General features: G+C 28.6%; 1 protein-coding gene across 1 annotated transcript in view; it reads right to left on the reverse strand.

The window, feature by feature from the left end:
• Positions 1 to 15,771, reverse strand: part of LOC100205632 (FACT complex subunit SPT16) — a 58,085-nt gene that overhangs the window by 18,083 nt on the left and 24,231 nt on the right. The window contains exons 10-16 of the mRNA XM_065819908.1: positions 15,509 to 15,687; positions 14,266 to 14,412; positions 14,068 to 14,111; positions 13,517 to 13,599; positions 13,306 to 13,376; positions 13,154 to 13,218; positions 13,012 to 13,074 (exon numbers count right to left, since the gene is read on the reverse strand). Coding sequence (XP_065675980.1) covers positions 13,012 to 13,074; positions 13,154 to 13,218; positions 13,306 to 13,376; positions 13,517 to 13,599; positions 14,068 to 14,111; positions 14,266 to 14,412; positions 15,509 to 15,687 — 652 coding nt within the window. The remainder of the gene's footprint in view (positions 1 to 13,011; positions 13,075 to 13,153; positions 13,219 to 13,305; positions 13,377 to 13,516; positions 13,600 to 14,067; positions 14,112 to 14,265; positions 14,413 to 15,508; positions 15,688 to 15,771) is intronic.

Below are 15,771 nucleotides of genomic sequence, written 5' to 3' on the forward strand. Positions count from 1 at the left end.
AGCAACAATTCTCGCTATGATGGTCATTTTTTTTCTTTCTTCATAATTCACCTCCCTAAGGCCGAGAAGGCTACTACAGATGAGGAGATTACTTTTGGTTATAACCCTCTCCCAACTGTATAACTCCAAAACACGAACCTTGATGAACAAGGCCGCTGCACAGAGAAACAAGTTGATTAGGTACAAGGGTATTACAGAGTTGACAGTTGTTGACAAGTTGAAGTTATTACAAGTTGCCAAGGGTATTACAGACTGGGTATTATAGACATTGCTGAATTAAATTTATAATTATTGAAGGTTAAACTTTTAAAATTTTTTCCAAGTATTTTTTCAATTTCAAATTTCGCAAAATTATTTGAATAAGAGAATTTCAGACTAAAATTCTTTTGTTCAAATAGATTTCTTTTTAAATAAAATTCCTAAAAACAACTTGCGTATTTATAGAAAATGTTTGACCTTGATATTGCTTTAAATAAAATATAAAAAAATGGTATTATGTTTTTTATATTCTATTTGAGATTTCTTGTTAAAATAATTTTTAGTTAGCAGCTTCAATACAATACTCCCTTGAAATAATGTTTGAAAAAAAAAAAAAAAATTAATTTAAAAAAAAAGAATTTCATTTATAGTAGAAGTTTATATCTAATTATAGTTAGAAGCTTATATTCTATATAAACAACATATAAGAAACATTATTACGGCTAATTTTTGCGAGTCTTTGAGTATATTAAATAAATTTAATAGTTGAGTAACTGTAAGTTACTGTAGTAACTTAACTGGTTGTTTTAATTTAGTTTGAAGGTAAATTTACTGCGATGTACTTTATCCATTCAGTAAATCAAACTAAATATAACTTAAAAATAAGATTGGCTTCCACCCAAAGATTCAAAGTAATTTAAATTCAAAAGCGCTTCATGTCGAACAAAACACCTCTGCGCAAGATAGCAAATACTTCTATTCAAAAGATTAATTAAGCGTGACATACTTTATGATTTCTAATAAAAAAACATTTTGTTTCCCTGGCAAAAAAAACTTTTATGATTTCTTTATACTATTATATTTACGTACTTTATGATTTCTAATAAAAAAACATTTTGTTTCCCAGGCAAAAAAACATTTAAATGAAATGGCAGAGGAAGGAGTACTGGAATTGTTGACCTGGCCTCCCAAGAGTCCAGGTCATTAATTCGAACAAAAAAATTCATTAATTGAGCATATTCGGGATTACCTGGACAGAAAGAAGGTCGAACATGCTCCCCAAAATGCTGAAGAATGTTTTGAAGTATTTCAAAAAGAATGGCATAACATACCCCAGGATTTTATAACTAATTTATATGAATCTATTCCCCGGCAAATATCAGCTGTGATTAAGGCAAAAGGAGGACATAGTTGATATTAAGAGTTTTTTTATGAAGTTTGACATTAAAAAGTTTGTCATTGTTCCATATTTTGTGTGAAATACAAGTATTTTAATAAGTTTATAATATAGAACTACAAATTTAAATATTAGAGAAGAATTCTCTGGGATTTTGAAAAAATGTAAGTGGTCTAAAACATATTTACAGCACTATGTATATATGTGTGTGTGTATATATATATAGGGCTTGTGATGAAGCAGGCGCGATCATGCCACGCTTGTGAAACACGCCCGTAAACAGTATTTTTAAACAACGCTCGCTCAGCTTATAACGAGAATATAAAATCACGCTCATTCAAAAGTTTGGGACGGAAATAATAAAAAGCTTTTATATGGCTTTTTTTTTAAATATTTGTAATTAAATTTTTTAGGTAACGATAAAACTTGTTGGTTTAACAGTAAAACGCCGTCTTCCTTATACTTAAATCCTAAAGTACTTATAAAATATAAGCATTATGTCACTCGCTTTCTGCACATTTCTGTTTTGCTGTTTTGTCAGCATTTTTCCATTTTGCACTAACATAATGAGTGAACAGTTTGAAGCCGTTACAGCTAATTTCAATAATGGAATGTTAACTATTTTAACCAAGTGCGCGTGGAAACACAATGTGAATATAAAAATGTGCAAATAAAATGGGAAAATTAGGAAATAACTACAAGTTAAAGCTTCTGAATATTTTTAATTTTGTAAAAACGTCAAGTAAGATTTATTTGATTTATTGTTAATAATATTCCACACATTGTTTATAATAAAAATAAATTTTCATAATGGAGATTTTTTAAAATTCATTTTTGTATATAGTATAGGTTTTTTATTAACTAGTATTTATCTTAAATTAATTAAAAACGTTTCTGCTGTTTAGAATGTCTGCAATCAAGGATATTCCAAAAAGAAACAGCAATGTTGTCAACATTTATGAAATGGAAAGTTGAAGAGGTAATAAACTTTAGAACTGAAATTACCGGCAGAATTACATAGGCTATTGAAATATACTGCAAAGTTTATACAAGAAATAGGGATGCGGTATTACAAGGTTGTAAATGCTTGATACGACAAGGTGCCTTACGGTTTATCTATGGGACAAACTTTGTGACAAACCACACAATTCAAAGACATTTAGAAAAAGCATCTCACCTTACTGCAATAAGATGTGAGAGCGAGAAACCCTCAAATGAGCTATGTGTAACTTCTATGCATAACCTCAACTGATGGAATAAAGACAAAATCCTCTAAGGTAATAATAATTTATTATCTTTGAAATAAAGAATTTTTATTTTTAATTACCAGATTCTAATTTCTTAAATTTGAGCTAGGCTAAAGTGTCGTTTGTTGCAGGCTTGACCAGGAAGGCATGCTATTGCACACCATTATTATATTTTGTTTCGACAATTTGACCAACAAGTATTAAACATTTGCTTGATGATAAGGTTTATGTTAATGGTAAATGTTGAATTATTTCAAAAATGCGCTAAAAAAACTAAACTAAGATAAAGTTGAAAAAAATATTAACTTGAAAAAAAATGTAAATGAAAGAGGAAAAAGTTAAAAACTTAATTAAGTAAAATAATCTTTTTTTGAACAATATTACAGCTTCTTTTTTTAATGACGCAGTTAAAACTTATGTTTTTAATTAACAACGCTTACGTAACATAAGGTAACATTAGTTAAAAATTGTTAACCCTTTTTTTTTTAACATTTTTTTCATTTTCTATTCAGTTTCTATTCTTTTCGGTTTCACACTAAAGCAAATCGATGCTTATACTATATAAAATATATTATAGAAAACAATTTAAACGATATAAATTGATCAGTAAAAATGTGTATTTTTATAAATATAGATATACAATTTAACAACAATTATTTTGGTTATCATTTTACATTATATGTAATTTATATATATTATATAAATTACATATAATGTAAAATGATAACCAAAATAATTGTTGTTAAATTGTCTTTTTCTATCATTCACTTATAATAGGTACCGCATAAAGTAAACATTTGAGGAAAAAATGTATTTTTGTAACTGCGATATTCTTTTGTTTCTTAGATACTAATGTCAATATACAACTTGTAAACTGTGCGTATGAAAAGGCCCTTCAACCAACTATACCGCAGAAAAATTTTGCTGTTATTGTAAGTATCGATATGTTTACTATTTCAAACTTAGTTTAACAACATAACAATTAGCAATAGTTGCTTCAAATGCTTGGTAGTTTTTACTAATCTATTGTATATTTAGCTTTAGATCAATAAGAACAATACATTATATACATAAATGTTTAGGTAAAAAACTGTTAAATTAATGGTGTTAAGATGATTAAACGTAATGAAAATGGCGTTTAGTTTTGGCAAAAATAGAACAAGACGGTTTTCCTTTTTTATATGGTTCTTAATCTACTTGATTTGGAAAGGTTTGGCGGAGTAGATGCAGACTCTATTGTCAAGGAAACCAATAACATTTTTGAAATCGGGGAATTTAAACAAGATCCCAATAATTATAAAAAGAAATTAGTTAGTATAACGTCAGACGGGTATGGTAAACTTTGGAAAACATTGTGGTATCATAGCACAAATTAAGGCAGATAGAGAATGGCTTCTTCCAGTTCATTGTGTCAACCATAGAGTCGAACTGGCAGTTAAAGAGGTTTTTTTCCGAGACCTGCGAATTTAAGAAAGTAGACGAATTTTATTACTTTTAGATGACATTTATTACTTCTTGTTTTGTTTTTCCAGAATTTCGAATCAGACAAATTTCTATCTGATTGGAAATTCTGGAAAAACAAAACAAGAAGTAATAAATGCATCTGCAGCTTTAGGTAAATCATAATTTATCGTAATTTATTTTAGTTTCTTACTTTAGTGTAAAAACACATTCCAAAATTACCTTTCTTAGTTTATCTGGTTGCTTTTTGTTTTCTTAGATAAATGCAAACCATTTAATTTGTCAATATTAAATTAAAGTATATATTTTAGGTATTATGTAATACAGTCTATCTAAACTAACAGGAACGAGGTTTGTTGGGCATCATTTAAGAGCTTTTAAAAATTTATTGGAGTCATGGCAAGTTTTTATAGTGGCATATGAGAACTACGTAAATGAACGGGAAAACCCTCCAACTACAAGAGCAAAGCTTCAAGGGTTACTAAAGAAATTTAAATCATATAATTTTCTTTGCACTGTTGCTGTTTGTCATGATTTGCTAGAGTTCATGGTGCAAACATCGAAAGTGTTTGAATCAAATGAACTGTTGCCGCATAATCGAACAGACAAATTTAGAACTGGAATTGAAGCTCAAAGAAATTGATACGGATTTAGAACTTTTAGATAGCTATGTATCACATTACATGGTTGTTGATGGCAAACATAACTCACCTGAAACACTGTCTGGCCAGTTTAATAAAGCTGGGGACAAACGCAAACATACTAGTAATAGGAAACATACAATAGTAAATTTAGATATGACTTTGGTTGACATGGATGAAGCATTATGCTCAGTCAGAAATATTAGGAGAAATTTTATACTCAGACTTATAAATATTTTAAACAGGTTTATTAGCATAAAGGAAGAGTCTGAGATTTATCACGCCATGCAGTTCATTGACCTGCAGAACTGGACTGACAAAAAAGAGTTTGGTGTGGACGAAATAATTTTTTGTCCATGCATTTCAAAACACCATTGGAACATTCCAATTTTAATGAAAAGTTAATTATTCAAGAATGGAAACTTTTTTTGATTCATGCAAGAACAAATCTTGAAGCAATGGTACACAATGGCCAGACAAGAGAAACTTGGAGGTCAACATTCTTGTACAAAAAGTCAAAGTTTCCTAATTTATTAAAAGTTATATCAATTATTTTAACGATTTCCAGATCAAACTTAAGCGTGAAGCGAATGTTTAGCACAGTTACTACCATATTATCAGATCAACACTTATCCATGAGTCACAATACACTAAATGAAAGCATTATGATATTAGGAAACCATGGAAGCTGGTCAAAAGAAGAAATAATCCTCATAAAAAAGCAAGCAAAAGATATTTATTTGAATAAGAGACAATTACTTCAGGTTGATGATGACCCAGATGACTATACGACAACAGCATCATTAATTCCAAATCAAGTTTTCGATGATGACGATGAAATAGACAGTGCTGATGAATATATGACTGACGAATTAGCAGCATTCAGTTTCGAAAATAAAAAAGAGGAAAGACCGCTGACAACAGTTGAGGAGAAAATCTGTTATTTAACTTACAACTAATAGTTTTGAAGAAGAATTTTAAATTATTCTAATGTTATAATCTATTAATTTTTTGACGATAAAAAAAAGCATTATTTAAATAAGAAATTATAAAAAAATATATTTAAACTATTAATTAATTTACGAAAAAAATTAATTATTAAAAAAAAATCAAGAAATATAAAAACCGTTATTCGTAAATATTAAGTTAACAGCGTTTTAAATAATATCAAAACAACGAAAGCAAAAAATTTTAGCCACTAATTTATTCTTCAATACTATAAGAACTTTAGTTTAAAAAAATAGCGATCTGGCGCAAATAAAAAATGAGAAGTTGGGAAGTATAAAAAACTACATTGTTAAAGTAGTATAAATGCACTGTTATAGATACAACTTCAAACATTGAAGAATGAAAATCGTATAACAAATAAAAAGCTTTTTATAAACACAGTCTTCTACATGTGTATATATATATATATATATATATATTTATTTATATATATATATATATATATATATATATATATATATATATATATATATATATAAACTATTGCACTTGAGAGTACGGAAGTAAAAAATGATTCTTTTGACAACAAATTCATCACTTTTAATTATTTTTGACTTTCATCCAACATTTCCGTGTTGTCAGAAAGTTAAAACCATTATTTTAATTACAAATTAATAGTTTTTTCAAAAAACCCAAAAACGCAAATTTAATTGACCAGAATGTTTTTAAAAACATAAACAATGTTTTTATTTTTATTTTTTTTTACTGTAAATCATGCGTGGAGTGTTGTTATATCGACTATCTTATAGCCTAGTGCTACATCGACTACCTTATAGCCTGCTGCTACAAGGGAGTGTTGCTACATCAAATATCTTATAGCCTAACTCGCAAGGGGGTGCTGCTACATCGACTGAGGGTTTGGTTAGGACAGGCAGTCTATCAATTTAAAAAAAAAAATTCCGGTCTTGCCTTTTAATTTTCTTTTTGCGTCAACAAAATACAGAAAACTTTCTGACAACCAGTTAGGAGAAATATATGCAGAGACCCCCTTAATGTGTTCTATCTAATACAAAAACACTAGATTTTAAATTTTTTTGAATAAAAAATATTTTAAGGGGTCCCTCAAGACCCTCGAATATTTAATGGGTCCCTAATATTTTCAAAAAAAAAGTTTTTCAAAAGTATGTCAACCTGGTACTCAAATGAAGCGAAATTATATAAAAATTGTAAAAATAATGATAATGAAGATGTTTCAGTAAATAATGGAAATCTTAGCAATCTTGATAAACATTTTGAAACTTTAGTTGAACATCTTATCTCTCTTCCAGAGTTACAAATTTTCATTGGTATTACTTCTGTTTGTAAAAGTATTAATTACTCTGTTGCCTGATTTTGATAAATGGCTTAAATCAAACTGTATTATGTTTAGAGGTTACCACGAAACAGGCTTGGATAGTAACAATTCAGAGACTTTTAGATAAATTAGACAATCTAGAAGTCAATCTTATAAGTGCAGCCACTATGCAGCCAAATAAAATATTTCTACAACCTGTAGTTAACTGTCTTAGAAAGTTTTTCAATTGTTAAAAAAAGATTTTAGCTCAGTGATTGGAGAATCTATTGTTAAATCAGTTTTAGATTTTAAAATTGTTTTTGAAAAACTGTAGCTTCTGGAAAAGTTTAACTTTGAATTAAATATTAGTTTGAAAGTTCACATTTTAGAGTATCATCTTGTTCCTTTCCATAATCAGTTTGGACTTGGTGTATATGCCGAGCAGATTGGAAAAATTGCTCATCACTACCACTATCAAATATGGAAGCAATACAAGCATCATTTAAAACAATGATTATGCAAATTGGAAAAGTGTAGGTTTAAAAAAATTATTAAATTTAGGAGCTTTTTTTAAAAAAAAAAGATGTTTTAATAGAGGAACTTTGGTTTGGAGGAAATATTCTGATATCCACCCCCTCCCAATTTGTTACACTTATATTTTATTTTATTTAGTTATAGTTTATATTATAACTGTTTTAAAAAAAAAAAGTATAAAAGTTTATATTCTAAAAATTATTTTAAAAAACCAAACCCAATAATAATAATTAAACAAAAATAATTTGAGTTAAAAAATTAAACTAATTAAAGTTTAAATTAAAGTAACCAAAATTTACAGTCTCAGGAGACAACTCAGAAAACTCAGAAAAAAACTAAAACTTACAATTAAATTACATTTAAATTTAATTTAGTCTCAGGAGACTCAGGAGAAAACATAACTAGAGAGCTTTGCTTCAAATAATTCAAATCTGCATGTTTACTTTTATTTAAAAGATATTTCAATGTATAAATCATCAACAAAAAAACAAATGTTTACTCATGAAGAGATAAAGAGTTTAGGAAAGTTTTTAAAAAAGTGCAAAGTTCAGATGTTTTATTGTGTGAGTCAGAATTAGGTTATGTATAGTAAAAATTTTTATATACAGGATCTGAATTGACTAATATATTACATACATTGACTAATTCAATTCAGATTATTGTTGTGGCAACAAAAAATATTATGTTTTTTATGGATGAACTACTTGACCAGGGTTGCAAACTATTAATAACAAGCATTTTTCCTATATCTATAGATACCATAGGAACAATTTGTAAAGACCGAAAAGAATTGCCTAATGTTATCAAAACATCTTGAAAATAATCAAAACAAGCTGAAAATAATAATAATAAATAAACATATAGTTTATTAGTATATTTTTTATAACGAAGAAATAAATATTATGATATCATGTTGGAAAGACAAGAAAGATCTATAAACAATATCAACCTGCATCATTGATGGGACTAAAAAGGTGTGTTAGAATAAAAAAATGGGAGGCACTGATAAAAATGATCAAATAACATCATATGACATGGAAAGAAAAAAGTTGAAGAAGTGGTACATAAAAATATTTACTCATTTAATTTATAAATGAACTTTTAATGATAAGTAATTTCTAAATAAATGGCCTATAATATATCAGCTCTGAACTATAGAATACTGGTAAACACATAAATAATACAACAATACAGCTAACATTTAACAAAAATTGACTCTAAACTGGTGGAAAACAACCCATTACAATTGATTGACATTTATATATACACGTGATGGTATAACTATATACCTTTATACATATACGATGGTATGATTATATACCTTTATACATGTGTGATGGTGTGACAATATATATATATATATTTTTTAAACATTTCCGCTTCCAACAAGGCTGCAAGCAACCACTAATTAAAGTTGGAAGTTATTGGAAGAGAAAAGATAAAGATTGTAGAGCAAGATAACAGTTGATGGACAACTTAAAGGATTGCAAACTATATGAATCAGGAGAGCAAGATGAAGGAAGCAAATTTCAAAGAACTGATGTTCGAGAAAAAAACTAGACAAATAAGAGCTTTTGGAGCGCTTAGGAACAGTCACAGAAAAAGGATGACACTTAATTGAATGACGAGTAACACGAAAATGAATTTTATTAGATGGCACAAGAGGCGCTAACTCTTTAGAGCAGTGCCCATTATAGTATTTGTAGAAAAGAGTAAGAGAAGCAACATCACGACAATGTGATAATGGTTGGAGGCTGGCTGCAAGAGCAGCTCCAACTATATTTACAATGCGTAATTGCACCTTGTCTAAAAGAAAAAGAGCACCATTAAAAGATCCACCCTAGATATGGCAACAGTATTCCATACAAGGCCGGATTTGAGATTTATAGAGATAGAGAATAGAATCCGAAGTAGGTGCCGAGCTCGATAAAGAGATGCAACCTTAACAGATGCTAATTTTGCAACAGATTTGATATATGGTTTTCAAGAAAGATCGGAAGAGCTAATCCTAGAAGATGAAGAGTAGATGACTAATCGAGTACATCACCATTCATAAATATAGGAAGATCTTATTGCGATAAAATTTTAAAAAAATTATTGCGATAACAATTGGCTGAAAAAAATTGAGTTTTATCAGTATTGAAGTTCACCAGCCACTGTGAGCCCCATGCTGTAGCAGAAGTGAGATCCTTTTCAAGCTCAGATGCCCCTTTCAAGCAATCAGAGAGTTGTGGCTACTTATCAATCCAAGAATAAATAGTAGTATCATCAGTAAACAATGCCACCTTAGATGTGAGAATATCTGGAAGATCGTTAATGTAAATTAAAAAGAGTATAGGGCCAAGGATAGAACCTTGAGGAACCCCTGAAGTTACAGGATACAAAGAAGAGTGTTGTCCATCAAGGAAAACTTTCATACTACGATTGGAAAGAAAGGATTTAACAATCTTAAAGATGTTGCCAGATACACCATAAGAAGAAAGCTTATGAAGAAGACCAGCATGCCTTACTTTATCAAAAGCTTTTGAAACGTCAAGAGCGATGACCTTAACCTCTCCACCTTTATCAAATACGCGATAAAATCTATCGGTTATTACTATTAGCAAATCAGCTGCAGAACAAGAAGATTGAAATCCATATTGATGGTCAGAAAGTAAGTTATTAGATTCAAGATAAGAAATTAAGTGTTTGTAAATTTAAGATTCAAAAACCTTGCTTATAATAGGAAGAAGACTAATGGGATGGTAGTTAGACAAATCAGATCACTCTCCAGAATTTTTGAAGATAGGGATAACAGATGCCACTTTCCAGCAGGCTGGAAAACAAGACTCTGATAAGCACTTGTTGAATAGTTTTGAGAGTATAGACAACAGCTCCGGAGAACATTTCTGCAAGACAATAACAGGTATGTTGTCCGGACCACTAGCTGTAGAAGAGTCTAAGCAGGAAATCACTTTAGATACAGAAGCTAGAGTGATACGAATGTCAAGCAATGGATCAACCTGTTTGTTGGTAATATCAAGTAGAATACAATTAGTGGAATCAAGAGATGATATTAATGAAAAGTTTTTCACAAACAATTTAGCTTTGTATTTAAGTGAGGTGACAAAGTCTGAAACATACAAGAGAGGTGGAATTAAAGATTTGCCCTTTTTATTAAAACAGTTAAAGAAAAATTTTCCAGAAGTTACAAGAGCCTAATTTTTTAGATGAGATACGAGATTTCATGACCTGAGAATAGCGGGCTTTGGCGTTAGACAAAACTTTTTTACAATGGTTTCTAGCAGAAATAAACAGACGGCTGTTTTGGAGAATTGTTTTGCTGATAGATATGGAAGTAATGGTTTCGATTGGCAATCGCAGCAGCACAGTGTGAAGAAAACCATAGAGGAGAGTGAGGCTTGACCTGGAATCGTCAAGAGGGAACAAAAAACTCCATGCCAGCCTGAATCCACAAAATTAATGTAAGAAACACATTTGTCGACAGGAAGACAAAAGATTTCTACCCAAGGGCCATCACGAAGAAAATCACAGAAAGAATCCCAGTCAGCTTTAAGGTAGTTGTAAGAGGTATGATAATAGGGGAATTCAGGTGATGAAGAAGAATGAGATATTAGTTTTAGAGAGATCAAACTGTGATCAGAAGCATCTAAGGGTGAATGTGAAGAAACTGAGCACTGTCTAGGATCAGAAACATGACATAAGTCGAGTAGAGAAGGTAAACGATTCGGGTTGTCTGGAAAGTGAGTTGGAAAGTTGACTATTTGAGTAAGGGATTGAAAAAGGCAAAAGTTGTGGGCTTTAATGCCTGCAGAGTCACTGACACTAGAGCGAAGCCATTCAGTGTGATGAGCATTAGAGTCACCGACAACAACTATATTAGCTGATGGATAGAGAGAGAGGGCTTGGTCAATATGATCAGAAATATCATCAAAAAGAGTACAGTCTTGAGATGAAGAAGAGCGATATAGAACAAAGAGAAAGGCGATAGAGTGAAGTGGTGCTAAACGAAAGCACATGAAAGAATAGTCTGTGGATTCAAACCTAGTTTCAGGACAAATGGGTGAACTCTTACGAATGTAAATGCCTAGGCCAAGCATGTGACTATTGGAGTTTTTACAAATTAAATGAAGATAACCATCAACACTAAGATCACAAGATGAGACAGCTGAACTCAAATTAGTCTTACAAAAAGCAAGTAGGTCTAGTGAACTTTGCAAGAGATAAGACTCAACAGAAGAAAAGTTACTTCGAAGACCACGAATATTAGTGAATGATAGGTTTAGAGAACTTGGTGATGATAATTGTTTTTTGTGTTTAAAGTTTTTGGTACTTTATTCATTTTTAAATTTGTTGAAGAACTTGACTCAAACCATAGATAGTACTCAGAACACTGTTTAATAGCCCAAGCAATTGCCACATTACTATTAATAAACCCTAAGCCGTAACAAAGGGCTCCAAATGTGGCCTTGGCAATGCACACCAAAAGTACAATTAGGGACACCATCCATACACAACATGGCACTGTTAATACTTTGATATTTTTCAGCTGCTGATGGAATCAGCCTCTCTGAGAGCTACCACAGAGTTTGGGAAACCTGACTACCAGACAGCTTTAGAACCATAAAACTAAGTTTTACAGCTGTACCCTCTTAGGAGATAATAGAATGAGTTGCCTAGTCATAAAAACAGAGACACAAGCAAAACCCATGCATTGAGTCAAAAAGATCCAGCATATACCTTAATACATGTATGATGGTATGATTATATACCTTTATACTTGTATGTTGGTAGGATTATATACCTTCAAGGTTGGGGTCAAAAACAAATTTGTATTTGAAATGATATTTATATTTGGTATAAATTGGTGTATTTGTATACATATTTTATTTGATTAAAAAGTTTCTTAAATTATAGTATTTTATTGAAATGTATTTGTTATGGTGTTTTTCCCCAAAATAAGGTTACTAGGTTGACTGGTGTTTTTCGGGAAATACCAGATTTTTTTATTTTTGTATTTTTAACATTAAAATAAGTTAAAAATCTATATTTAAAGGATATTTGTTAAAAGGCTTGTTTTCATTCTTCTAATTAGTATATCATTTTATTGGTATTGTATTAAAAAAAATTTAAAAATATATAAATAACAAAGATACAATATTGTATCTTCGTAGTTTTTCTGAACCTAACATGCAAATATTTGGAAAATGCAGATTACATATATTTGTATTTGTATTTGGAAATATGAAATTAACATATTTGTATTTGATCAAGTGTATTTGACCCCAAACCTTTATACCTTTATACATGTATAATATTTTAAGCTAATTAGCATTAAAATTTTACTTTATATATGAAATATTGGGTTTATAGCATATTTTAAAAAAATATGGGACTGTTAAAGGGTCAGGATAAACATCATTAAGCAAAAAAAAAAAAAAAAAAAAAAAAAAAAAAGCTTTTGAAACATACAGTTCCTTTACAAATGTTGCATCAGGATTGGGAAACATATTGCCTTCACCTCGGCCATAAGAACTAAAAAAAAAAATTTTTTTAAATCATTAATATTATTTAAAAATTTTATTTGTAACAAATCAAGTGTTAAAAATTTTACCTTCCAGGGCAAAAAAAGTTTATTCTTAAGTAAGAATAGTCACCTTCAATGCTTGAACTTACGTTCTAAGAAGAATATATTAATCAAGATTCTATAAAAATGTATTGAATTGTTATACAAATTTCAGGAAAGATATAAATTTTTTTTTTTACCTTTACTGTTGAAATATGAAATGGTGTAGGGAGACCAAATATTGGAATTATAATTGCTTCATACTTTCTATCTACAAATAAAAGAATTTTAATTGCTTCGTTTTTTTTATCTGAAAATCTAACATTTATATTTATTAAACAAATAAAACTGCTGTTTTTAAGAGACCATTTTAACATTGGCTTACCAGCAAAAATTTTAACATTGACTTACCAACAAAGATTTGCAGATCTTGCACAGTACTATCTCTTGGCATAAGAGAAATATTTTTATAAGCTATATTTGTCTGCAAGGACCTAAAAAAAAATTAGATTTTTGAAAACAATTTAAGAACTTTAAACAACAAAACAGACTTTCAAATGCAAAAAGATAGACATAAAATAAATACTATCTGGTCATATATTTTCTTTCCAGTCTGATAATAAAATTATTTAATTTGGAAGATTCTAATTAATAATACAACTGTAATTCTAATAATACAACAAACTCAGATCATTTTTTCAAGGTGCCTAATGCGCTCTCAGCACTTCTATATCTTAAAAATAATTCTTAAACAAATTTTGTTTCTTCAATTTCTTTTAAAGAATAAAAAATTAGATAAAAACTATAAAATATATCGAAACTATTGTTAAATAGTTTTAATATATATTTTATTATACATAATATTAATTCATTCAAAATATAGAAGACAAACCATATTATGGTTTGTCTAATAAGGACATACAATTAAAAAGAAAACATAAAAATTGACTCATCCACCTTACATTTTTTCATTAGATGAACCAGATTTATTTTCAAGAAGACGTTTCTAAAATTGCAAAGCATAAACATTTTATTTACATACTATACTTATTCAAATATTGATATATATATATATATATATATATATATATATATATATATATATATATATATATATAAAATATAAAAGTTGAATTAAAAAATTAGATTTCAAGACTTACTCTTGCTTCTTCATTTATCTGATAAGCAAGCTCTTTCTGGTGACCTTTTCTTTTGTCTTCTGCAGATATTTCACGTTGCTTTTTTTCAGGAAGAAACCGATCATCTATTCCATTTTCAACAATTTCATCTTCTATTTCCTCAGGGTCCTTTTATAAAATAAATGGATCAAATAAAAATAAACTTCAAAATAATAAACAATAAAATTTGTCTGTAAATAAATTTGTGAAAATAAAAAATTCTTATCATATTAACAATCAAACTATTTATCAATCTCTATAGAGTTGGTGGTATTAATATTTGGTTTAATAGTATTTGAGTGCAAATGTTTTGTAAATTAAAGGATTTTAGGTCAATTAAAGCTGTTTTTACTATGTCCACTTTTAGTTCTTTTTAGCTTGCTAGTTTTAGAAAGTTCTAGAACTCCTTTCTATTTATTATTTGTATGTTATCTTACTTTTTTATTACTATTGTAAACTATTATGTTATAATATGATTATTTGTAATCAAATTTCAATGCAGCTTGTTCTAAATTTTTAAACTAGTTAAATAAGTGATTAATCATTGACTTATTAAATTAATTATATTACATTAAATAAATGGTATATATTAAATTTATGGCAAAATATTTAAAATATGACAAAATGATCTGAATTTTGGAATCAATTTAAGAGAAGTGATCATCTACAACATCACACACCCATTTACAACACCACTTCTTAATTAGAACAACAACAACAACAACAACAACAACAACAACAACAACAACAACAACAACAAAAAAATCATAGAATTTACATATATTCTTCTAACCTAATACTAAAAACTCATTTGAGATAAGTTGTGGACAAAACTAATCATCAACTTCTAAAAAGTATAAATTTTTTTATACTGACAAGAGTATTAATAACCCTGTTTGCATTTAGCAAATGCTGCATAAAAAATAACAATCTATATTTTGTAAAAAAAACAAAGAGTAACAAACAAATATATAATTTTTAATTTTAAACATAATATATAAATATATAATTGCTTAATTATTTTATGAATTATCAAAATATACAACTAAAATTTATGTATATAATTAAAATATTAAAAGTACTTAAATTAAATAATTAAGTTATAAAACTTAATAATAGTTTTAATCTACTTTAAATTCTTATTTGTTATCTGGATGTAAATTTTTAGTATTTGATATTTAGATAGTCATAAATATAAGATAACTGGGAACACTAGGTATGTTACCTTTAAAAACATGCCAATATTTTTTAGCTGTTTTTTTGATGTTGTTAAAACTGTTGCAGCTTCTTTTTCATTGACCAAAACTGTTTCACCAAGAAATAATGAATAAGTTTTATTAGCCTCTTCTTTTGCAAGTTTGTTTTTTAAATTTGTGAAGCCAATGTTTACATTAAAAACCATTCCTGAATAAAAATCCAATAATTAAAAACAAAGTATTATAAATATTTCAATATAACATCCCCTAGGGTCGGTATACGGCAATGCTG

The sequence above is a fragment of the Hydra vulgaris genome, chromosome 15 (assembly GCF_038396675.1).
Source record: "Hydra vulgaris chromosome 15, alternate assembly HydraT2T_AEP".
Taxonomy (NCBI): domain Eukaryota; kingdom Metazoa; phylum Cnidaria; class Hydrozoa; order Anthoathecata; family Hydridae; genus Hydra; species Hydra vulgaris.